Below are 25,511 nucleotides of genomic sequence, written 5' to 3' on the forward strand. Positions count from 1 at the left end.
ATGATATACAGGAATTTTGCTAGCAGGGAAGAGGAGGTGATTGTCCCTCTGTATAAGGCAATGGTCAGGCCATGCCTAGAGTAGTGCATACAGGTCTGGAGGTCTCGTTTTAGGAAGGATGTAGATGTGCTTGAGCATGTAGAGAGAAGGGAAACAAGATTGGCCAGGGGAATGAAGGGATCCTCTTACCAAGAGAGGCTTAAGTTCTGCAAATTGCAGTGGCTGGAGACTGGGCACCTGCGAGGTGATCTGATTGAGGTGTATAAGGCCTTGAATGGGTTGAGCATGCTGAATTCTGATGGGATTCTTCCACTTGTTCAGATTACGAACTTAAGGGGAAAGATAGATGTAGAATAGATATGCGGAAATTTGCCTTTAGCCAGCAGGTGGTTAATTGCTGGAACAAACTTCCATCTGTCGTTGTGGAAGTTCATAGGTTAAATAAATTTAAGGAGGAACTGGACAAACATTTAGAGGGAATCGTTTTGTAATTTTTTTTTTGGCTAATGCTGCATAAGCTTATACACTTGCTTTCTTGCATCACTTGCCACTACTACTACAAGAAATCCTTGATAAAGAATGCAAAGAAAAACAACAAACTTCTTTACTCTAGAACAGGGGTCGGCAAACTACGGCCCGTGGGTTAATATTGTTTTTTACATGAAAAAAATTTAAAATAATCAAATTACGTGCTGCAATAGCCGATTGTTCAGTTGAGAATAATGACCGCACGTGGCACTACTGGTGTCGCATATTCGCATTCTGTTGTCTACCGTAGAACAAGTGTTGCCAGCGTTTCTCTCAGTTTTGCTTTAGTGGCGCACATGGTATCGTCTGTCATGGCACTCTGCGATCGTTTTTTTTTTTTTTTTTTTTTATTTATTACCCATCGTTTCCATGTCACCCTCAAGACCAAATATGAAGATAAAAGTGGACTTCAATTGTCGTGCTTTTAAAGCTGAATGGAGTGTGAATTATTTTGTCATAGAAATAAATGACAAAGTATCATGTTTATTATGTAATGACACAATAGCTGTGCGAAAAGAGTACAATATACGTCGTCATTACCAAACTAAGCACGCAGCACAATATTCAAAACTCACAGAAAATCAATGGAAGCTAAAATTGGAAAGTTTAAAACGTAATGCATCATCACAACGCAATTTATTCATTAAAATAAAAAATGATAATGAAGCAGTACCTAAAGTAAGCTTACGAATAGCTCATTCATTAGCCAAGAAAGGGAAACCATTTACCGATGGTGAATTAATTAAATCATGTTTGCTTGTGGCAGCCGAAGAAATGTGTCCAGAGAATATGGATTTGTTTCGATCTGTCAGTCTTTCGGCGAGAACAACTGTTAGAAGAGTTGAGGACATCAGGAGCCACATCAAGAGTCAATTAAAAGACAAGACAAAAAATTTTAAATGGTTTTCACTGGCTCTTGATGAGTCTACAGACATTACTGATACTGCCCAATTGTTGCTGTTTATTCGAGGAGTCAATACTGAGTTTGAGGTTACTGAAGAATTAGCTGCTATGAATAGTCTGCATGGAACAACTACAGGCGAAGATATCTTAGAGGAAGTCGAGAAAACGCTAACACAGTACAATTTGCAATGGAATCAGTTAAAATGTGTAACAACTGATGGTGGTAAAAATATGTGTGGAAAGGATTAGTTGGACAAATTTTTAAGGCTTGTGAAGAAGCTAAATGTTCAAAACCTCTGGTAATTCATTGTATTATTCACCAGCAGGCTCTTTGTGGGAAACACCTCAATCTGTCATGTGTTATTGAACCAGTTGTGTCAGCGGTTAACTTTACTCCCTCTCGTGGACTTAACCATTGTCAGTTTCGTGATTTTTTATTAGAGATTGAAGCCGAATATCCTGATTTGCCCTACCATACAGCAGCTCGATGGCTCAGCAATGGAAAAGTTTTATTGAGATTTTTTGAACTCAGAGAAGCAATAGAAATTTTTCTAAATGAGAAAAACTGCCCACAACCACTATCATCTAACAATGAATGGCTATGGAAATTACCATTTGCTACAGACATCGTGGGATATCTTAACAAATTTAACTTAAAATTACAGGGGAAAACAGTGCTCATATGTGAAACGTATTCTATCGTAAAGTCATATCATCAAAAATTTGCATTGTTTGAAACACAAATCACATTAACCAAGTTTGACCATTTTCCATGCTGTAAAAAATTTCAAATATTAGCGAAATCCCCATTCCAAAAAAAATTTGCGGCGGATATATTTTCTGAACTTAAACTACAGTTACAACAGCGTTTTTCGGATCTTGATGCAAGTGCAAAAGACATTTCCATATTTCAAAATCCATTTGGCTGTACAATTGAGACGCTTCCATCAGACCTTCAATTGGAAGTGATTGATCTGCAAAATGACGATATGCTAATGGTTAGGTTTAAAGAAATGGATCTAACCCAATTCTATAAATATCTTTCGGAAGATAAATAAGGTCTATTAAAATCATATGCACAGGGATTTATATCTGTATTTGGGAGTACTTACCAATGTGAAAAGACATTTTCGAAAATGAAATATGTAAAATCGCAATACAGATCATTATTAATGGATGACCATTTGCAAACAACTTCGAATTCCAGTATGATGAAATATTATCTCAGAAAAAACAATTACATTCATCGCATTAGTACAAAATTTAACCAGTTCTATAATACGTTTATTAATAAATGGAAATATTTTATTAATTTTTTTTGTAAGTGTCAGCATGTGTATAAATATTATGTAAAATATCACTTCCTAATAAAAAGATTTTGAACCTGTTTTTTTTTTTTTTTTGTTGTTCTATGAGTAGAATTACCCATGTAAATTCTTCGAGCTTGCTACCTGGCCCACCGAGCCTAAAAATTTTACAATCTGGCCCTTTCCAAAAAAAAGTTTACCAACCCGTGCTCTAGAAGGAAGGGGATGAATCAGATTGGTCCACTTGATGTTAGTGAACCAATCTGATTCATCAATGAGTATTTTGCATCTACATTCACACATGAGGAATTCTGTAAGGAAGGGCAGGACAGATGTTTACTAAACTGTAACATGGTGCCAAATGATTTTGTAATAACGGAGAACAAAGTGGAGGAGAAATAGTTGAAGTTAAAAATAAAAAAGGGACACCTGGGGCAGATGGAATCTATCGAGTTATATTGAAGGAGGCAGCGAGGAAAGTTAGCAAACCCTTAGCCATAATTATGAGAGCATCCTTAGATTCAGAGGAGGTCTCCATTAACTGGAGATGTGCAAATGTATCCCCAATTCACAAAAGGATTCAAAGGGTGACACAAATAATTACAGACCTGTTAGTTTAACTTCTGTTCCGGGGAAAATAATGGAGTCACTGATTAAAGAAGTGATGCAGGATCACCTAGACAAGACTGCAGTAATAGTTCAGACAAAGCATGGGTTTGTTAATGGGAAGTCTTGTCTGACCAATCTGATTGGATATTACGATGTGGTCACAAAGGAACTAGATGCAAAAAATAATTCTGATATCATATATAGTCAGTCCTCATATAATGTGTTTACACTACATGAATTCGATCATACACGATTTATAAATAGGGGAACGATATCGTATACAACACGAAGCGAATTTGCTTATGCACGATTTGCCTTTGTGTTTATAAGAAATGGCAGTCCAATGCGGAATCACCCCCAACTGAACGCAACATGATAGGAATGAAGAAAAAATTCGGAAAATGTATTTTTGTTTTTTATATCAACGAAGGGGAAACACATTTCACCACAGTAATGTGAAAACTGACACAATTCCAGCTATCAGTATTATCGCAAATGCAATTAGATCAAGTTTACTACTAGTTTATAACACATTCCACCAGCAGAAATGCAATCGGAAATTGTTTTTATTGTTTTATGGTAGCGACCTCCAGAAATGTGTTTTAGTAAAATGTGAGCTTATGAGGTGTTAATAGTGTGTCTCTGCCTTTACGGTGTTGTTTATTCAGTTGCTATATGTGCCAGCTTTGTTTATGTGTATCAAGCGTGCCTCCTCATTTTGTAATTGTGCTTTATTCCCTAAAAATTAGTAAATTACTTAAAAGGTGTGAAAAGGAAGTATCCTGGTGCAGACACTACAGATTCAGAGAGAAAAAGGAAAGCAATATCGAAAAACAGAGGTGGACTGGGTCAAAAATTATGAAGATATCAGTCTATTGCAAGCCGGTGTGTGTTGGCCAGTTTACTAAGTACTGGTCAGCACACGCACGCAGCAATCTTCTCGGTACGGTGCGAGCCCAACTAACCTGCACCTGGATCCACTCCTAGTTCTGCGTATGAGAGGTGCACTGAGATTACTAGGGTTAAGACAGATCTGGCGAGGTGCAGCTACCCCACCAGTGCCCTGGATAGGCGTGACCTACAGGCCGGCAACCATGTAGTGGTGAACAGGACCATGCACAGTAATGATTCCTCCTTGACCACCTTTATCCTGTTCTACCCGAACCTATTGCAACAAATTTCTAGAGTCTTAAAGGCTCATGGGATAAAGTGCTTACACTCCCGGGCAGGAAGTTGCGATCCCTTGTCTCGCGGGTTAAGACATCAGTTCCCCTCCCCTGCTGCAGAGTGGATTAGTCTACCGTATTTCCTGCCATGACTGCACTCGCTGCTATGCTGGGGAAACAGGCAGGAGACTCAGTAGTCATGTCTCTGAACAAGAAAGCTATCTGTTTAGCAGACGTGGAGCACTCAGCCACTGCTGGGAACTTCTGGTCAACCTAGCGTGATATTGATCCACGCCGTGACGTCATGATTATTGATCGGTCCTGCTATTACCATCACCGCGTCTGGTCAGAATCACTGCATATCTCGTGCTGCAGAGGTTCCTTTAACTAGAACAGAGGATGTCATGTCCATCCTGTTACTGAGATGACTATCCTCTTGACTGACAAACATTGGCATTTACAACGTTCCCAGGCATTACAGCTACAACTGCAAGCATGCCCTTCTAACAGCTAATTGTTACCTGCACTTGTAGCATGCAGTTCACCATATATGACTGCCATGGCGTACACATGACATTCTGTATATTTGTCCATTAATGGTTACAACTGATGAAGGATGCCCTCACATCCAAAAGCTATGTATTACTTTCCTGTATTTTTATCTGCGTTTTTTGTTCATAGTAAGCATTAAACGTATTTTTACCTGCAACCTTCTATTTCCTTTCTTTCCATTTTGCTGTGGCACAATACTTTATTGGAAAAAAAAATAGTATATGAATGACCTATGTGATATGTATGAAACAAAGAAATGTTAACTGCCAGATTTCTATTTGTCTGATTTTAATGAAATTTGGGATGGCACAATAAACCTTTCTAAAAATGCCAAATATGAAATTTCATGAAAATCTACCCACTAGGAAGTCACGCTCTTATATGTGGATGGACAAGATGAAGACCACAGGCACTTCACACATATGCACTATGACTAAAAAATACCAGAATAGCCTTGCTACTCTAAATCAAAATACTGAAGAGTGACTAGATATTAAAAGATATCGTATCTTTTAAAATTTAATTCTCATTTACAAAATTTTAACAACTGTCCAAATCAATAATAATAATGATGATTTTATAGCATTACAATAACTTACGGTTCATCAGAAGAACTGTCGGAATGAATTTTCATGCCTTCTGAAAGACTATCTTTGTACTTATCTTTCTCATTATGATGATGATGCCTGTGCTGATCTTTGCTATTTGATCTTCTTTGATGATCATCTCTGTAAGTCAAACAAAATTTCATGATCTTTGAAATAAATTAAACAACTGAGATTTCACATATTATAAATAAATACAATTTTATATTATTTCATCGTTCTGAAAATTTCAAAGCACATATTAAATATTGCACATACACAGCTTATTAAATGAAATGTAAAAATTACACTACTGCTTACCCTTCTTTCCAATCAAACAGCAAATTAAACAATTCACACCAGTTACTAAAAACACTGTCCTTGAACAAACATTTATATCACATAAACATAATTCTGTAAATAATAACATAATTCTTTAAAAGTAAAGTGCAGCCATTATCAACCCACTGCAGGGTGGAAGCCTCCTCAACAATTCATGCTGAGGGAAATGGACCATAATCTGCCACGCTGGTCCAGTGCGGGTTGGCAGATCGACCGTATTCAGCAGGCAGGGGCTTGAACCCCGGTATACTCAAAGAGCATGTAGCTTACTAATGGAATTTAATTCTTTAAATAGAGTATTAATTTAGTTTTACAGTAACTCTTCATAATAGATACCAATGACTAAGTGTGCTGTTTTTTTTTTTTTTTTTTTATCAACATTCTTCTTTAAACAAAAACAAAAAAAAAAAAAAAAAAAGACAGTTCTGGAAAACTGTTTTTTTTGTTTTGTTTTTTTGTTTTTTTTTTATTGCAGCTGAATGAGTTGTCCACTTGTGCATAATTTGTACAGGAAAAATCAGTCAACTTAATTTGGATAGCTCCTTGAGATATAAAAATATTTATTAACTTTATTAATGCATTTCTAGTCCAATGTTTTGCAAATGAATTTTGGTTTAATTTTTATTGTTCCTGAATTATGAAATTTATTATTACTTACAAACAGCTGGATGTTAGAAGGCGTAAATAAGACAGTTCCGACCTTCCACATGTAAAGAGAAAACAAAACTAACAGTTATATTATTTACAAAAGGATACAAAGAACCTAAACAAGAAACACATGATACACCTGTGTTAAACATACACAGTGATAATACAATTAATTAGGCCAATATACATAAATGATGCAGAAAAATCATAGAACGTGATGTAATCACATATTACACATAGCATTAAACAAACGTGATGTGTAATAATATGTGATCAGACATATTATTAAAACATGATTTAATCACAAAAGGTGGTTTGGAGCTCCAACCACTGTTGTCAACACAGAAACCATAAACACTACTTCTGCAATCGTGAGAGATCCTCATATAACAGTAAAAACTGTTATAACTGCATCATTGGGCTCCAAGACTACTCACACCTGAGCACCAGCAAGTTCACATGGAGGTTTGTCAGGAGTTGCAATGGATGGTTACTGAAGATGATGAAATTCTGCACAAGGTGATAACGGTGTATGAGACATGGCTTCATCATTTCAACCCAGAAAATAAGCAACAAAGCTCTGTTTGGAAGTCTACATCATTGCCAACACCAATGTGGCTTCGGTAAAAAAAGTTATGGTCATCTCTCTTTTTTTTTTTTTTTTAATTCAAGGCATAGTTTACCAGCATGTTGTGGCATGTCATACGACTGTTACAAGTCCTTACTACAGAACTGTGCTGTACATTTTGGGACTCGCATTCGTCACAAATGACAAAAACTGTATGCAGGTGGGTGAATGCTGCATCATGACAATGCGAGCCCTCAACAATGCTCATATTTTCATCGAGTACTTTGCCAGCATTAATGTCAAATTATTCCTCATCTACCCTACAGCTCTGACTTTGCATTGTGTGATTTTTTTCCCAAAAGTTAAAGAAGGCGCCTGCGAGGAAAATGCTTCCATTAGTCAAAAGAAGTTGTAAAGGCATCGGAGACAATTCATAAATGCATGTGAAAACATGGCCTCCACCATGTTTTTGAATAATGGCAGAAACATTGGAATAAGTGGATTTCACTTATTCCAATGGGAACTACTTTCAAAAAAGACCATCAAAATATGAACGATTAATATATATAAACTGTATATATATACGTGTGTGTGTGTGTAGGTAGTGAAAAAAAAAAAAAAAAAAAAAAGATCATTCTTTATTGAACAATCCTCGTAGTTTCGCAAAGTCGAAAGGTTCAATTTTATGTATGTGAAGTATGGTTACAATATCTCAGATAATAAAGATGTTACAGCTTATGTCTATTTAATGCTTAATTTTAAATTTAATCTTAATATTAAATTTAATGCTTAACAGCTTAATATCTATTTCTAGTAGGTAATGTGACACACTATTTCATATTACTGGTTTATAACTTATGCTATCACTTTAAGAGCTTTCTTTGCTGCCTTAACTCCTTGTTTGTTTCCAGTTACTCCTACGTGTTCTGGGACCCAACAGAATGTGAAATCACAGATTCTTGTGTCAGTTTTACATCTGCATAGAAATTAGTGTGGTGCCGACACTTCTTGGGTTGGAGATGATTATGCTAAACAAGGTTGATAATTATGCTAAATAAGGCCTTCAGCTAACAGAATAGCCATGAAAGGTTTTGGGTCTATGTGATATCTGAAAACTAGATCACTAAACCCCACTCTTTTTTGATCCAGCTATATAAATCCAAGTATATTGTTGATTTCAAATGCCAATGGTTTATTCTGAATAAAGATTTTTCTTTCAGTTCTCCAAAATAGATGGGATTTATCACTTGTCATGTCTGGATTTAAATCCCATCCAAAATTAGAAAAAATTATTAAAAGCCTCTTCAAAAATGGCTGAAGTTAGCCAATATTAGGCACAGAGAACAGAAATTTCTCTCCATTAATTATTCTGGGGTTTTCAACAATGAAAACATGCAAATTAGCCTGTGATCACATATTTGAACAAAAAGTAATATATAATAATCAGATCACATGCAGTACCATGGAAACACACTATGATCATAGTGTGTCAGTTTGTGTGTACCACAGAATCTTAAAACAACCAAGCCCAACACTGTAAGTAGAAATCATACTTGTTGGTCTATTGATTTGTACTGTTAAATTTGCAATGTTGTCGACAGAGATCTTATTATTGTAGTTCTTTCAGATGTATATATGGTAGTCAAGTGATCTTTGGACGTACTTAATATTTTCTCCAAGTCACAAACAAGAGTTTCTGTGCTGGATGGTCTGGAGTGGATTTTATCTTGGCAAGGTATATAAAAGGCTTTTGTCCTTGTAGTGACTGTACACTTCAACACACAGTGCCAGTATAGACTTTATACTAGCAATTGAAACAAGGTAGCAATGTGTGTAATGCTCCTAAGGTTAAGTAGAGTGCACTGTAGTACCCAGGATGCAGCAATTTTAAATAGTGATTTAAAATGGATAGAAATCCCTATTTCCCAAAATCACAGAGTAGTGCACCATAATCTAGTTAACACTTTGAAGACAATGCTCAATACGCATGAAGTAGTGTACAGAGAAAGAGAGAGCTGCTTTTCACACTGTTTCCAGTAGGCCTTTCAGGATGTTTACTTCTTTAAGCATAAAACTGTAAGTTACTTAATGTCTAATTATAAGCCTAAGAATCTTTATAAACTTGTACAATTCAGATTATCAGTTCTTCTAGTTTTAAGTTCAGGGTCATGCTAGAGTTACTTTTTCTACAGAAATGTTTCAGTGGTTTCCTGTTTTGTGCCTGCTTGCTCAGTTTGTTTATTATTCATGGCATCTGACATGCTATAATTCTCAAATTTCAAGAGTGGTAGGAGATATATATCACTCACTATATGGTGAGTGACTTGTATTTCCTAAGCAGTATTTAAATTTAAATTAGAACTATAAAACTAGAGATATAAACAGTATTAATATTAAAATTAGATTTGATTAAATTTGATCCAGTGTGTGCTCAACTCCATGTTTTTAAAGTAATAATTAGTTTGAGCATATGATGCTGAAAAACTAGAAAATTCAATATATAAACCATTACTTATTTACAAAAGGGAACAGAATCCCCCTTTCTTTACAGACAGAAACCTGTACATAAGTAACAGCTGAGTGGCCTGTGATCATGGGCCAATATTTATTACAGTGCCAATAAACTAATATTCACTTTCAAAACATAGAATTAAGTGTTATTAATTTAATTTAATATAATTTTAATTGTTAATTCCCACTGAATGCTGATTCTTCTGGAAGTGTGACAACTTATTAATAAACTGAGTGTGTGTATGGGTAGAATGGAAAACAAAAGTGACAGATATAAAGGGATATGTTAAATATGTACTGAAAGCAAAAAGGTTATATGGCAATAGTACCTAAGTGTGCAAGGCTGCATCAAAGGATACAAAAGTATATAATTAAGTGTGATGTGATAGAAAAATGCATACAGTTAAATTGTAGAGAACACAAGGTGCCAGACTAGTAGAAAGAGGAAAGTAAGAAAAAGAAAAAAAATAAGGTGAAAAAGGAAAAGAATGTGAAGAACCTAAAAGATGTGTTTAATTATCCGAAATTAAAGGCTCAATCAATTAAAAGGGAGAGGGAGAAGCTATAACGGAAAAATAAAAATAATGATTAATAAATTGATTAATAATTTGCATAGAGGAACAGTGAGCATCAAATTGAAGGTGGGAAAATAATATAATGAAATAAAAGACTAAGAGAAAGAAAAAGTTTGATGCAAACTATAAATGGTTGGTACATAATTCAGGTATTTCATCAGGGGACTACACTTGATCATGTACCAAATTTCTGTGTTTCTATACATACTTATGGTTATGGAAGACAGAAATTAAAGGAAAGCTCTAATGAGAGTAAAAAAATATACATATATATTAAAAAGGAGGGCAAAACTGATAGATCCTCTACAAACGTAAGCAAGGTAGCCAAACACAATGTTCGTAATTAAATTAAAGTAATTATTTTAAAAAAAAAGAAAGAAATTTGTAGTGAAAGAAGGTGACATGAATAAAAAATTCGGAAAAAACTGTAGTTTGTCATGTCTAAAATAAATAGCAAGAAAGGTGACAATAAATTTCGCATGAAAATTTTGGTAAAGACGTGATTTTGGAAGTCAAAAAGGAAAAATTAAAAATATTAAAAAGAGTAACAGGCAACTGGCATAGAGATGGGAAATAAAACAAGGTAATGAAAGGAAAAGTAGTAAAACAAAAGAAGCGAAGACAGCAGAGGAGAAGGAAAGTAAGAATGTCCATATTGCCCTCATATTGTACTAATAGCTCGATGGACTGAAGAATAAAGAGTAGAAAGTGAAATGATATAAAGCAAAGAAAAGAGTTAAGTATAATTGGGCAAGCCTGGGGTGTAAAAATCCAAACTCTTAGAGAGAGGGCTTTTAGTAGAAGAAGAAGAAACTAATACCATAAGCTTGTAATATGTTTTAGAAAAAATAAATAAAAAAATTTGGAATGTCGAAAAATGTGGCCAAAAAATAAAAAGGAAAATTGAAAAATATTCAGATGTTGAAAAGAAAAGTGAAAATAATGAAAATAAATACCCTGAAATTCCGTGAATTAATACGTATTTTCTCAAGGCGTGGAAAAAATGTAAAGTAAAGCCATATAATAACACAAGACAAAAATACAATATAAACAGTAGCAAAGAGCTATCACAATTACGGATTTGCTCAGAGAAAGGAAATAGTATATAAAGTAAAATGCGGGAAAAAAAAGAAAACTGCAAAAGAGGAACTACTGCCCTCTATAGGTCTTTTAATTTGACACATAAATGAGTTCAAGTAGAGCATTTGGATAAAAATAAAAATATAGTTTATGATGCCTGGAAAGGAAAGGTGAATAATAAAATGAAAAGCGAGTAAATCGAGACTAAAGCAAGTTTTAAATAAGTTTCAAAAGGTGAATACTAGGAAATAAGTTATAGTCTTAGAAAAGGTTGTGATAAAATTCAAAATCACTATTAAAATACAGAAATAGATATCTGGAAGTGACAAAAGAAAGGTTGTCAAGGCTAAAAACGTAATTTGAATCATAGTAAATATTAGAGAATATTTAAAATATATCCAGAGTAAAAAGTAAGAAAGAAAATGACGTCCTGCAGATGAAAAGAAAATGTAAATTTTTTGAAGCAAAATACATAATTATATTTCAATTGTAAATGATTACTAAGCTATGTGAAATAAAAAATGAAAATAAACTTAGAGAGTAAAGAAGCATTTGCATCATTCAAAGAGAAGTCATATAATGTGATTACTTTCAAAGTAGTGGAACTACCACCATAAAAATTACAACTGTACAAATACCAAGTTAGAAGTAACCAAAATGAAACATTAAATTCAAATTTATGATTAATAAATGGAGAAACATTTTTGATGTTATAATTAATAAAGTCAATACGGATACTGTTATTGATAAATTTGATATAGAGGTGGTGTAAAGCATCTGTAAATAATACTTGATTACTACTTAAGTTGGCAGGTCAAATAATCTGTGAACAGATATTTTTGTGCACTTTAAAGGAAATGTTAGAACTCCAGTTGGTAAGGTAAATAATGTTAAAGTTGAATTTGCTTCTTTTGTCAAATAATATCTGATTATGATCTCTTATTATTAAAGAGGACTATTCATTTTATCATAGCAGACTGGTTACCAGTATTTTCTTTGTTCAAGGTAAGTTCAATTGGGTATATAGTCTTAGCTATATGTTCAAAATGAACATTCAGAACAAGAATGTTGTCCATGTAGCGAAAAGCAAAAAAATTATGGTTCAGGTTACTGCTAGTATATAATTCTTCACAGTAATGCAAAAATAAATTGGAAACTAGGCTAGAAATTTTATGAACCCATGGGCACTCCAACAGTTTGCCTGTACGTACAGTGAGTGGACAGAAATCATGGGATACCTACCAAGTATCGGGTAGGCCCACCTTTTGCCTGTATAAGGACAGTCACATGGGGAGGCATTGAGTCCACTAGTTCACGAAAGTATTGCACAGGTATTTCCATCCATGCTTTCTGCACGGCTGTCCATAATTCCGTCGCATTCCTGGGTGGAGGATAGAAAGCTCTAACGGACCTTTCCAGCATCACAAAAATTTTCCACTGGGTTCATGTCCGATGAATTAGGGTGGTTATTCCAGGGTGGTAAAATCTGCGAAATACTCTTCGAACCATGTTCTAGTCACCACGGCTCAGTGGGAAGGCGCACTGTCCTGCTGGAAGAGTCCATTGCCCTGTGGAAGCACAATGACTATGAAGGGATGCAGATGGTCTGCAAGGATGGACACATAACCTGGACTGTTTAGAGATGTGTCTAGACATAAGAGATTCCAACGTGTGCCAGTTGAACATGCCACAGACCATTACCAACATCCACCTGCCCAAACAGTTCCTTGTTGATATGATGGACGCATAGCTTTGTGCCGTTTCTGCCAGATACGCACCTCCTGTCTGCTCAAAATAACTGGAAATGGGATTCATCAGACCAGGAGACCCGTCTCCAATCATCCAAGGTCCAGTGCCGATGTTCTTTCGCTCACTTGAGAGGCGCCTCCATAGCCAGGTGGGAAGGAGCAGCAGTGCGTAGCACACGCTTCTTGATTAGACCGGGGTTCGAGCCCGTCACCACCAAATAGGGAGCATGTGGAAAAGTCAGGGAATGACCACCGCACCGGAGCAATATGGCCTTAGTTGCTAATGCTCCTAAAAAAAAAAAAAACCAAACCAAACCGCTCACTTGAGGCATAGTTCTGTGTCATGGTATTAGCAATGGGACTCTGGTGGGTCAGCAGCTCACATAACCTATTGTGGCTAATGATTGCCTGATGATCTTGGTGAAGATGTTTCTGACACCTTCCTCGTTGAAGTCAGCGGTGATTTATGCCACTGTCACTCTCCAGTTGGCTGAAACAATGCAACCCCAGGGGCTTACATCAGGTGAGTATGGCCTTGGCACACCCGGGGTCCTGAGCTGGATATCATCATTCACCTCCTCCTTGATGATTCCCTTCTACTTCTTACCCTTGCTCTCTCTCTCTCTCTCTCTCTCTCTCTCTCTCTCTCTCTCTCTCTCTCTCTCTCTCTCTTTTTCTCAGGGTAACTCAGAAATTTTTTTTGGCTGGTGCAGCTTCCTTGCATCATATGGCTAATAATAATAATAAGACAGACATCGATGGCAATGTTCATCCACCACCTTTCTCCGCCCACAGCACTGTCCACAATGAGATGTTATTCCGGAAATGGTGTATTCCCAATACACTCTTGATACTGTTGAATGGGGATTGTGCAATTTCTCTACCACTTCCGCGATAGAGTGACACATGCTTCAAGAATCCACTATTGTACTTCTTTCAAAGTCAGTTAACTCATGACATTTATCCATATTGATATTGAATTACTGTCAATGCAAATGCATTGTGCCTATGTATCTGCAAAGAAAGAAGTGAGTTCGTCCGGTAGCGAGAGGGGTGACAGCGTTGCATTGCCTGGGAAGCAGGTATCCCATAAACTCTGTCCTTTCAGTGTATACTTGCCATCATAAATGAAATTATTAAGAATACAAAGAATAATATAGTTTTTCCACATATCTTCAGTGATGCATAATTTGTCCTTATGTTTGTGATACAGTTGATTAAGCTCAAAAATAAGCAGATGGTGTGGTAAAGAGGTGAATAGAGTTGTAAAATCATAAGTTTCAATGCTGAAGATATTAATATTGGATTTAAAGGTAGATAACAGTTTGGTTATTGTTAATGATCCAAGTTAATGAGAGATTATCGAAAATAGTTTTTAGCAATTTAAAAAATTGCACACCTGGCAGATAACAACCACTGTTTTTATAGCACAAGTGATAAATTTGAAACTGACAGGTTGCTTGTGAAACTTAGCAATCATATATAAATAAGCATGAAGCTTTTTATGCAGGTCTATAAGTTTTTTTGATGGTAGTATTAAGGCCAAGATTACAACATGAAAACGTAGAAACGTAGAACTGTTTTCTATTTCATTTTTAAGTGCAGTGAAGAAAAACTACTTACAGAAAATAGCAAAGTTATTTAATGCCTTGTCAACAGAGGTAATGATGAAGTTCTAAAATAGGTTTCTTAAGATTGAAATACAGGCAGTTGCTGCTGTATGACTTCCCAGGTTTAAGAGTTCTTTTTATCAAGTATCAACAAAAATGGAAATATGAACATTAATTGCAATAAATAAATGCTAACGTTCATAAATATGGCATTTCAAACCACGTGCATAGATATACAATACAGTACTACTACTATGCAGTGTCGAGTCAGTTTGGTGTGACATAAGCATTGGGAGATCAAAATTGAGAGTAGGAGTGTGCTAGAGGCCTAATGACTCTGATGAGTATAATAAGAAATTGTACAGAGAAATAGAGTGGGCCAGTAAATCAGAGAGTCTTATAATGGGGGATTTTAATTTCCCAGATATTGACTGGAATTTGGGGACTGGTCACTCACACACTAGCAAGGCTTTTGTGGATTTATTGGATGATTGTTTTCTACATCAGCATGTTCGGGAGGCAACTAGAGGGAGTAATACTCTTGATTTGATTATCAGTAGTGATTCTTCATGCATTAAGAATCTGCAGATAAATGAACCACTAGGTGGCAGTGATCACAGTGTGCTGAAGTGGGATTTACTCAAAGAGGTAACTACCATTAGGGGTAAAGGGAAGGGTTATTGCTTTCATAAAGGCGACTATGATGGACTGAGACAGTATTTAAATTCTATACAGTGGGACCAACTGATGATGTTACCAACGGCAAATTCAAAATGGGAAGCATTCAAAGAACTTATCTTGGAAGCTACTAGGCTTTACATACCAACTAAGAAATATTGTTCAAGGTTTAGGCCTAAGTGGATGTCAGATGAACTAATGAGACATATGGCAGAGAAGAAAAATGCATGGGATACATACAAATCAACACGTGACACAGAAGCCTATGATAGATACAAGTTGATCTGTAACCAAGTTACTAAGGAGGTTAGGCAGGCAAAGGCAGATTACGAGAAATCTTTGGCAAGGGATGCAAAGAAAAACAGCAAAGAGTTCTTTACTTATGTAAACTCTAGAAGGAAGGGGATGAATCAGATTGGTCCACTTGATATCGATGGGTCAACTGTTCATGATCCTGCTCAGGTAGCTAACAAACTAAATCAATATTTTGCATCGACATTCACACATGAGGAGTTATTCAGCGAGGGAAATGCCAGAGGTGTATTCAACTCTGGCAGTAAGCTAGAGAATCTTGTAATAACTGAGAGAAAAGTGGAGGAGAAATTGTTGAAGATAAATACAAGAAAGGCACCTGGGATGGATGGGATCTATCCAGTTATATTAAAGGAGGCAGCAAAGGAAGTAAGCAAACCCTTAGCCATAATTATGAGAGCTTCCTTGGACTCAGGGGAAGTACCCATGGACTGGAGATGTGCAAATGTGACCCCAATTCACAAAGGAGAATCAAAGGGCGACACAAGTAATTATAGCCCTGTTAGTTTAACTTCTGTTCCCTGAAAATTAATGGAGGCACTTGTTAAAGAAGCAGTGCAGGATCATCTAGACAGGACTTCAGTTATAGCTCAGACACAGCATGGTTTTGTTAAGGGGAAGTCCTGCCTGACCAATTTGATTGGATACTATGATGCAGTCACAAAAGAACTGGATGCAGGGAATAACTTTGATATTATATACTTTGATCTTAGAAAGGCTTTTGATACTGCTGCACATGGAAGACTGCTGCACAAATTCGAGCAGTGTGCCATTGGAGGCAAATTGCTGCTATGGATAAAGGGGTGGTTGAGGGGGAGAAGACAGAGAGTGGTAATCAATGGACACTGCTCATCGTGGACTAATGTTATTAGTGGAGTCCCTCAGGGCTCAGTGTTGGGTCCATTATTGTTTTCTGTATTCATAAATGATATTGATGATGGTATATCAAGCTTAACGTCGAAGTTTGCAGATGATACAAAGGTAGGCAGGGTTGTCAAGGACACTACTGACACTATGCTGCTGCAACAGGATCTGGAAAGGTTGAACAGATGGGCTGAGAGGTGGCAAATGAAGTTTAACATTGACAAATGTAAAGTACTACACATGGGAAACAGCAACCCCAGAGCAACGTATCAACTCTGTGGTACTACACTGACAGTGGTAGAGAATGAAAGGGACCTGGGGGTGGTTGTGCAGGCAGATATGAAGTTCTCTGAGCAGTGCAGACGGGATGCAAGAGTAGCTCATGGTGTATTGTCAATGATATATAGGAATTTTTCTAGCAGGGATAAGGAGGTGATTATTCCCTTGTATAAGGCAATGGTCAGGCCACACCTACAGTACTGTATACAGGTCTGGAGGCCTCATTTCAAGAAGGATGTAGAGCTGCTGGAACGAGTACAGAGAAGGGCAACAAGATTAGTGAATGGAACAAAGGGGTGCTCTTACGAAGAAAGGCTTAAGTTTTGCAAATTACAGTGTCTGGAGACTAGGCACCAGCGAGGTGATCTGATAGAGGTGTATAAAGCATTGAATGGTTTGAGCATGCTCAATGCTGATGGGATTCTTCCTCTCGCTCAGAATAATCACCTGAGAGGGCATAAATTCAAATTGAGGAAAGACAGATGTAGGATAGACGTGCGGAAATTTGCCTTTAGCCAGCGAGTTGGTGGAATAGACTTCCATCCCTTGTCGTGGAAGTTGATAGCCTAAATAAGTTTAAGGTTCAGCTGGACAGGTATTTTGAATGAACAGAGGGGTGAAGTGGAAGTGGTTTTTTTTTTTTTTTTTTGGCTGATGCTGCATAAGCTTGCTTTCTTGCATCAAATGCCTCTACTAATGCTAATGCTGCACAAATTCGAGCAGTGTGGCATTGGAGGCAAATTGCTGCTGTGGATAAAGGGGTGGTTGAGGGGGAGAAGACAGAGAGTGGTAATCAATGGACACTGCTCATCATGGACTAATGTTATTAGTGGAGTCCCTCATGGTTCAGTATTGGGTCCATTATTGTTTTCTGTATTTATAAATAATATTGATGATGGTATATCAAGCGTAATGTCCAAGTTTGCAGACGATACAAAGGTTGGCAGGGCTGTTAAGGACACTACTGATGCTATGCTGCTGCAACACGATCTGGAAAGGTTGAGCAGATGGGCTGAGAGGTGACAAATGAAGTTTAACATTGACAAATATAAAGTAATACATATGGGAAACAGCAACCCCAGACCAACGTATCAAATCTGTGGTACTACATTGACAGTGGTAGAGAATGAAAAGGACCTGGGGGTACTTGTGCAGGCAGATATGAAGTTCTCTGAGCAGTGCAGACAGGCTGCAAGAGTAGCTCATGGTGTCTTATCAATGATATACTGGAATTTTTCTAGTATATCATTGACCATTGCCTTGTATAAGGCAATGACTAATAACATATTGCTACTATATTATTATTGACAAATCTGAATTCTGTGCAATACTTGTTAAAGTTTGGCCATTTTCATACATCCTTATTATTTTAATTTTCTGATCCAAATCGATGGCTTTCCTTTTGGTGGTAGATTTACTAGTAGCACTCTCACTTATTCTCTTAATTGGCACCATAATAACGGTCAAAATGAAATTTTCTGAAAAGAACTTCACAGGGTTAAGGGGGAAACACACTATTATCATCTCATGCGAACTCACATTTTACTAAAGCACATTTCTGGAGGTCACCGCCATTAAACAATTTGCATCACCCAGGTTATGGGCTTTTCTGTTTATGCAATTCATTATAAATGGGTAGTAAACTTGATCTTATTGCATTTGCAATAATACCGATAGCTGGAATTGTGTTGGTTTCGACGTTATTATGGTGAAGTATGTGTCCCCTACACTGAAATCTTCAATCATATATAAAAAAAAAAAAACCATAAATAAATTGCAAGAATCTTCTCTTCTTTCCTATTTTTGTGCTTGTTACTCCATATCTTACTTGTGCATGCCATGATCGTCATTATTGATTGCTTATTTTATTTATTTATTATTTTTGTTTGCTTTAAATTTACAATCCTAAAAAAAAAAAAAAAAAAAAAGTGAAAAAAAAATTACCTACGTAAAAAATATGCCAATAGATAAAAAACGAAAAAACTTACCACACTACTCACGTGTCCAATACGATGCTTCCCTTTATTTTTTGCGATGTCGATTTTAAGTCTAATAGCTTCCCTTTATTTTTTACGATGTTGCATATGGTTTGGTCACCAACATTACATTATAATGATTCCTTAGAGATTTAACAGATGCACCGTTTTCAAACTTTTGAATAATTTCAAGTTTTTGTTTAACTGAAAACGCAACTCTTTTGCATTTACCCACCATTTTCGCAATTTCTAAACAAAAAAAAAATTTACTATTAAAAAAAATTGACATCCCTGACAAATAAAGAAACAAAATTTGTCCTTTTGCACTGCAACGGAACACAACAATCGATGTGATGCACTAAAACAAACTAAGCATTTAGTTTCTTTTTTTTTTTTTTTTTTTGAGCGGCGAGTGTGAAGACAGCGGGGATTGCAAGATAACAGGTACACTAATCTCCTAATGATGACTTATAATTCCACTTGTCGCTTATTTACGACTTGCAAAATATCTGTTTATACCTATTCCAGTTATTACTTGAATTTATGATTTTTTTTATTTGGAGTCTTGAAGTGTCCCAATTAATCCGATCCTGGTTAATCGAGAGTCTGCTGTATAACTTTAAAAATAGGAAATAAAGGATGTAGTAACATGTTTATTTTCAAGGAAAAATTAACAAATGTTTTGCAGATTTCAGATGGCTCATAATATTATAGCACTAACAACAGTTATTCCCATTCATGCAAAACTCCAGAATAATTCATTTTTCCCCAAAATATGGTTAGCACCACCTTTTACACAAATGGCATGGTTCAAAATTTCTTCAGCTTCAGGGAACTGGAATAACATTACTCTTTACTCACTTATTTAGAGGCTGAAAGCAGTACATATGACTTATTACAGACTGCAAGATTATCCCCTTCAGCTTCACTACTAAGCCAAAAATGAGCACACATAAGCTTATTGTGTTAGATGCAGAAGTGGCTGAGCAAGCAACCAAAGAAATTTTCTCTCAATAGGTTTGCAATGAAAGATATACTGTATGAGGAAACCACTATGGTGAAAAATGAGATTCCTTACCACAGGTTTGAATAAGGAAATGTTCATATAAATTTTACATTTTTTTTCATTTGATTACCCCTCATACACTTGTACACTGGTGTGCAAAAACTTAAAGACCAACACTATTTCTAAAGGTTAGAACCACAAAATCAAATGAAACAGCCTGTGGCGATTTGCATAACTATGGCCATTCAGTAGAAAGCTGGTACACAAGCAAAAATTTCAATCGTGATGAGAGGGCTCACATAAACAGATAAGAGCAGCAGTTATATGCAAATTACCAAATGGTGAACACAATTGTTACAGACATTCGTTTGGTTTCATGCAGTGCTACAGACAACAAAATGGCCAGTAGACAACATATGGTGGATGACTTTACCCGGGGTCAAATAATCGGGAAGCTCGAAGTGCGAGGAGTGTGGCTGCAGAGTTCGGTATCGCCCATAGCATTGTCTCAAGTGCATGGTCGGCCTTCAGAATGACAGGTATAGCTGTTCGAAGGACCAGCGGTGGTCGTCCACGAAAAACAATGCCCAATGATGATCGCTATATACTCCTACAGGCCAAGAGAGAGACCGACACCAGACAGCGAGATCCATTGCAAACCAGCTGCACAAGATGCAGGATATCATGGTTTATTGTGGCCAGGTGACTCTACAAAGGTGAACGATTTGCCCGACGGCCAGTACGCTGCATCCCTTTAACACTTGCCCATCGGAGACACCATTTACAGTGGTGCATCGAACACAAGGACTGGATAGCAGCACAATGGGGTAAGGTACTCTTTACTGATGAGAGCAGATTCAGTCTCAGCAGCGATTCTGGATGTCAGCTAATCTGGCAAGAGGTTGACACATGGTATCACCCCGCAAACATCACTGAAAGGGATCAATATGGCGATCGAGGTGTTCTAGTTTGGGGAGGGGGTTATCTTGGATGGACGTACACAACTCCAGATACTGGAAGGTGGTACTGTAACTGGTGCACACTACGGTACTGAGGTAATCCTTTCCCACGTGCGTCTGTTCCGAGGTGCCATTGGCCCCGAGTTTGTGTTTATGGATGATAACACCACACCCCATCGCACTGCAGCTGTTAATATTCTTTTAGAAAGTGAGGACATTGTTCGTATGGATTGGCCTGCCCGTTCCTCCAATTAAACCCCATCGACCACATATGGGATGCTCTGGGGAGATGCCTAGGGGCACGTCCACACCCACCATAAAATGTTCACCAGATGAAGATGGCGCTGACAGAGGAATGGACGATGTTACCACAAGTACTTATCAAGAACACTGTTCTAAGTATGGACAGGCGGTGCAAAGCCTGCATCAACATTAGGGGTGGCCATATCTTCCTGAGAACCACCTCTTCCCTTTGTTCCATCTTTGGCAGTGATGCATCTGTATCATGGCAGCCAGTACTATGTTGTCATTTTCGAATAAAGTCCCTCTGTACCATTCTGTTTCCGTTGTTGTGTCTCTGTTGTTTCCTTCATCATTTCTGTACCTCACGAGGTTCCTTTGGTATGCTTTTCCCATATCCAGGCCACTACTGTGAGAAGCTACACCAGTGTATCACTCCAGGTGACTTGTTTCATATTTTTCTGCACAACTGTTCATGCTCATATTAATAGTAAAATATAAAACAAAATGCTTGATGCTCGTGTGAAATCTGTTTTATATAAACTATGCTAGCTTCATAAATATTACTAAAACAAAATTTAGATTTCAAAATATATAAGAGAAATACAGCTCAATCCTTCCTACTTTAATACTATTTGAAAAATATAAGAGATTTAACTCATACTTTTTTATAGGAAGTTCTTCAGCCTGACACTCACATCATATTAATCCAATTAATACATTATATGAGACAATTTATGACACGATATTATGATTTAAAATTGTTAATATATACAAGTTTCTTAAAAATAATCCTGTATTCGATTTCCATAATCTACTCACTGCCAAAAGGAAGAGCAAAGTAAAGTTGATGCACATCAACCCACCACAAACTAAACCACTCAGCAATAATGGACAGGAAATTGAAGCCAACTGTCAAATTTACTAAAATATTTTAGACAGAACTTCTTAATAAAGGACAAAGTTATTTCAGAATGATCCGTGCTCACAAGAAGTAAAGTGGCACTTAACAATCTCCACTCTCTTTTATACTAATTATAAGATTCAATTTATATGATATTATAAAACCTTTATGTCTGATTTTAAAATGCAGATAAAAAATTCAGAGTCACTTTTTAATAAATTAAAAGACAAAAAGTTAGATAATGATGATAAATTGTTTCCCCTAGACGTTGTCTCATTATACACTAAAGTAGATGTTAATTATTTGCTTGAGTACATTATGGGATTTAATTAACAGTGATTCCATAATACTGAATAAAACCAAGTTACCAAAAACTGAGATATTTTATTTAATCAGATTTCTCATTCAGCCAATTAATTGATTTTCAGTCGAATATTTATAGACAAATTTTTGGACTCCCAATGGGATGGGATTAAGCTTGAGTGGCCTTGTCGTGGAAATTTAACTTAACAACATTAAACAATTACATTTAAATCCGTTTATTCCAAGCTTAACATTTTATGGTAGGTACCTTGATGATATCTTGGTTTCTCATAAAGATATTGTAATTAATCTCATGGATTCGTTTAACAAAATTCATATGAGACTTAAGTTCATTTTAGAAGATGAAAAACCGGGAGAAAAATCTATAAATTTTCTTAATTTTACGTTAACTAGGGCAACGATAACATACAATTTAAAATATACTGCAAACCAACAAACACAAGAAAATTTTTACATTATTCAAGTTATCACCCTTTTTACTTATAAAAGAAGTATCATTTTTAACCAATTCTACAATGCTTACAAATATAGTTCTACACAGGAATCTCTTAATAATGAACTTAAGGAACTCTCTACAAGATTTTTTAACAGGGGGTATACATTAGGTACAATAGAGAATATCCAACGACAGGTGAAACAAAAATTAGAATCGGTTTCACTTAATAATAAAAACATTACACAAAAATATTATTAAAGTTCTTATGTACAATGGTATAAACAATTCATAACTATTTTTAAAAACACGGAATTTAAATTGTTGCGCAACCCATAAAGTAAACTCCACACAGTATTGAAGATGAGGAAGAAAACTACAGTTGTTAATATGGAACGTACTAACATAGTCTATAACATTACGTGTGGGGAATGTAACTATTTTTATATTGGTTCTACCCAAAATTATCTTTCAATGCAACTACAACATCATCAGGCATCCATAAGGACAAAAAGAACAAGTGCATCTGAACTTTCCTTTCATGCCATCTACGAGAACCATATGTTTCTTTTTAATGAGGCTAAAGTAATTAATACACAATATGAATATACAAAACTCCTAATAACTGAAACACTTGAAATGAAGTTAAACCCTAATGCTATAAATGTACCTAGACCATACACGATTTCAGACTTGCAGACCTTTATGCGCATGTATAAATAACATGATTTCCATCGGTTAATGAAAATAACCTTGTTTCGGTACACTAAATTGAATCTTATTATTAGCATAAAAGAGAGTGGAGATTGTTAAGTGTCACTTTACTTCTTGGGAGCATGGACCATCCCAAAATAACTTTGTCCCTTATTAAGAAGTTCAGTCTAAAATAGTTTAGTAAATTTAACAATTGTCTTCAATTTTCTGTCCATCATTGTTGGGTGGTTCAGTTTGTGGTGGGTTGATGTGCATCAACTTCATTTTGCTCTTCCTTTTGGCAGTGAGTAGATTATGGAAATTGAATACAGGATTATTTTAAGAAACTCGTATACATTAACAATTTTAAATCATAATATTGTGTCATAAATTGTCTCATATAATGTATTAATTGGATTAATATGATGTGAGTGTCAGACTGAAGAATTTCCTATAAAAAGGTATGAGTTAAATCTCATATTTTTCAAATTAAAACACAATTTGTATTTTGAAATATTCAGTTTTTTCACATTCATTCCTTAATTTTTATTAAAAAAAAAAAAGCCAAAATATAGAATCACATAACCAGAATATAAAGATATATGTGAATAGAAATTATGCTCTCACCTTGATTGAGACCGCCTAGAACTTCTATTTCGCCAAATTTGAGAATCTGTAAATGGGCTTCTTCGTGAATTTTTATCAAAGGTACGGCGAGGACTTTTGTTTCTTGATAGTGGACGAGGGCTTCTATTTTTTGAATAATTTTGCCTAGCAGGACTTCTAGCTATTCTTGAATTCCAATTTCGTTCTGGACTCCGATGATAAAGTGAATGAGGAGTACGGCTCCTTCTAAAAATAGTCCTTCTAGGAGGAGACCTTAGAGATCGCAACTCTCGCCGTGGAGAAGGAGATGCCTTTCTACTCAGTTTTGGTGACCTGCTTTTATGTTGAGAAATATCATCCAACCTGTTAAGCAGTATATGTTTAACAGGTGAAGGCGATTTGTTTTCCCTTTTTCTTCTTGGTGATTTTTCTTTACTTACTTCACTTTTCTCATGTCTGTCCCTGTAATAATTAAAGTATTAGTAAAATGCTTATATGAAGGACTGATAAATGTGTATATCAAACTCAATAACAGGATACAAAATATTATTTATCTGCGAATAATGTTATGATAATACAAAGCGACACGTTTCATATTATGTGTTTCAAAATTGGCTATAAATCATTCACTCTGTGCATAATGTTTCATATAGCATGTGTTTTATAACAGTTTTGTTTTTCTTTGATAATACAGTTGAAGCTGTTTACAGTGACCCTATTTTTAACATCCTATGTGGTTGGTTCAGCCAATTTCTCATTAACCCAATGCTATTTTACATTCAGTATAACGACACTGAAAATAAAAGGATTTCTCTAAAAAGACCATAAAATTCTATCTCTTAATCTAAATTTTTACTTTTTATTAAAGTATTTGCATTTAAAAATGACAGAACACTTTGAATAAATTGAAGTAACTGGCAAGCATGCAGCCTGACTGTGAGAAATCATTTGCTAAGATTTCCCACACTCTTTTCTCACGGTGCAGTAATGAAATGGACATTGGCTAGAAGTTAATTACATTAGTTAGAGTGCGTGTTTATTGGTATGGCTCCAAGAAATCAGATAGCTTTGCAATCGCAGATTGGCAAAGCAATAAAATTAGGATTTTACAAGCTGTAGATAATGGTGTGCATTCTAAGACATTCCTAATAGTACTCTGTTCACTATTCTGAAAGATCAGAAAAAGATTGAAAGTTTAGAGAAATCTGCTGCACCAGGTAGAATTCGAGCATGAAAGGTGAAGTATCAGGATCTTGAAAAGGCACTTTTGGAATGGCTAATAATAAAGTGTGAAAAAACGTTCCTGTAGATGGAAATCTTTTAAAAGCTAACGCTGAATTGTTTGCACATTGAATGGATATTGAAGAAAGTTCAGATGGATGGTTCCAGAAATTTAAGACTCATCACAGCCAGTCTTTCAAAAAAAAAAAAGTGTATGGTGAAAGTACAGCCGTGGACATGCAAAAGAATGGAAGGAAAATCGTTTAAAAATGTTTTGCCGACATA

At 35.9% G+C, this 25,511-nt stretch overlaps 1 protein-coding gene across 6 annotated transcripts in view; it reads right to left on the reverse strand.

Annotated features, from left to right (window-relative positions):
- The window catches only part of Prp4k (Pre-mRNA processing factor 4 kinase), a 301,728-nt gene that overhangs the window by 232,002 nt on the left and 44,215 nt on the right, over positions 1–25,511 (reverse strand). For 5 of the 6 annotated variants that reach the window (XR_016547202.1, XR_016547200.1, XR_016547201.1 and 2 more), the window contains 3 exons: positions 24,027–24,467; positions 6,650–6,691; positions 5,665–5,793 (listed from right to left, as the gene is read on the reverse strand). Coding sequence is in view for 3 of the 6 variants with exons in the window: in XM_090377694.1 (XP_090233820.1) it covers positions 5,665–5,793; positions 6,650–6,691; positions 24,027–24,467 (612 nt within the window). In the remaining 3 variants the exon portion in view is untranslated. The remainder of the gene's footprint in view (positions 1–5,664; positions 5,794–6,649; positions 6,692–24,026; positions 24,468–25,511) is intronic. The other variant, XM_090377695.1, reaches the window with a different exon arrangement.

The sequence above is a fragment of the Mastigoproctus giganteus genome, chromosome 7 (genome assembly GCF_048544385.1).
Source record: "Mastigoproctus giganteus isolate SK-2022 chromosome 7, ASM4854438v1, whole genome shotgun sequence".
Classification (NCBI taxonomy): Eukaryota; Metazoa; Arthropoda; class Arachnida; order Uropygi; family Thelyphonidae; genus Mastigoproctus; species Mastigoproctus giganteus.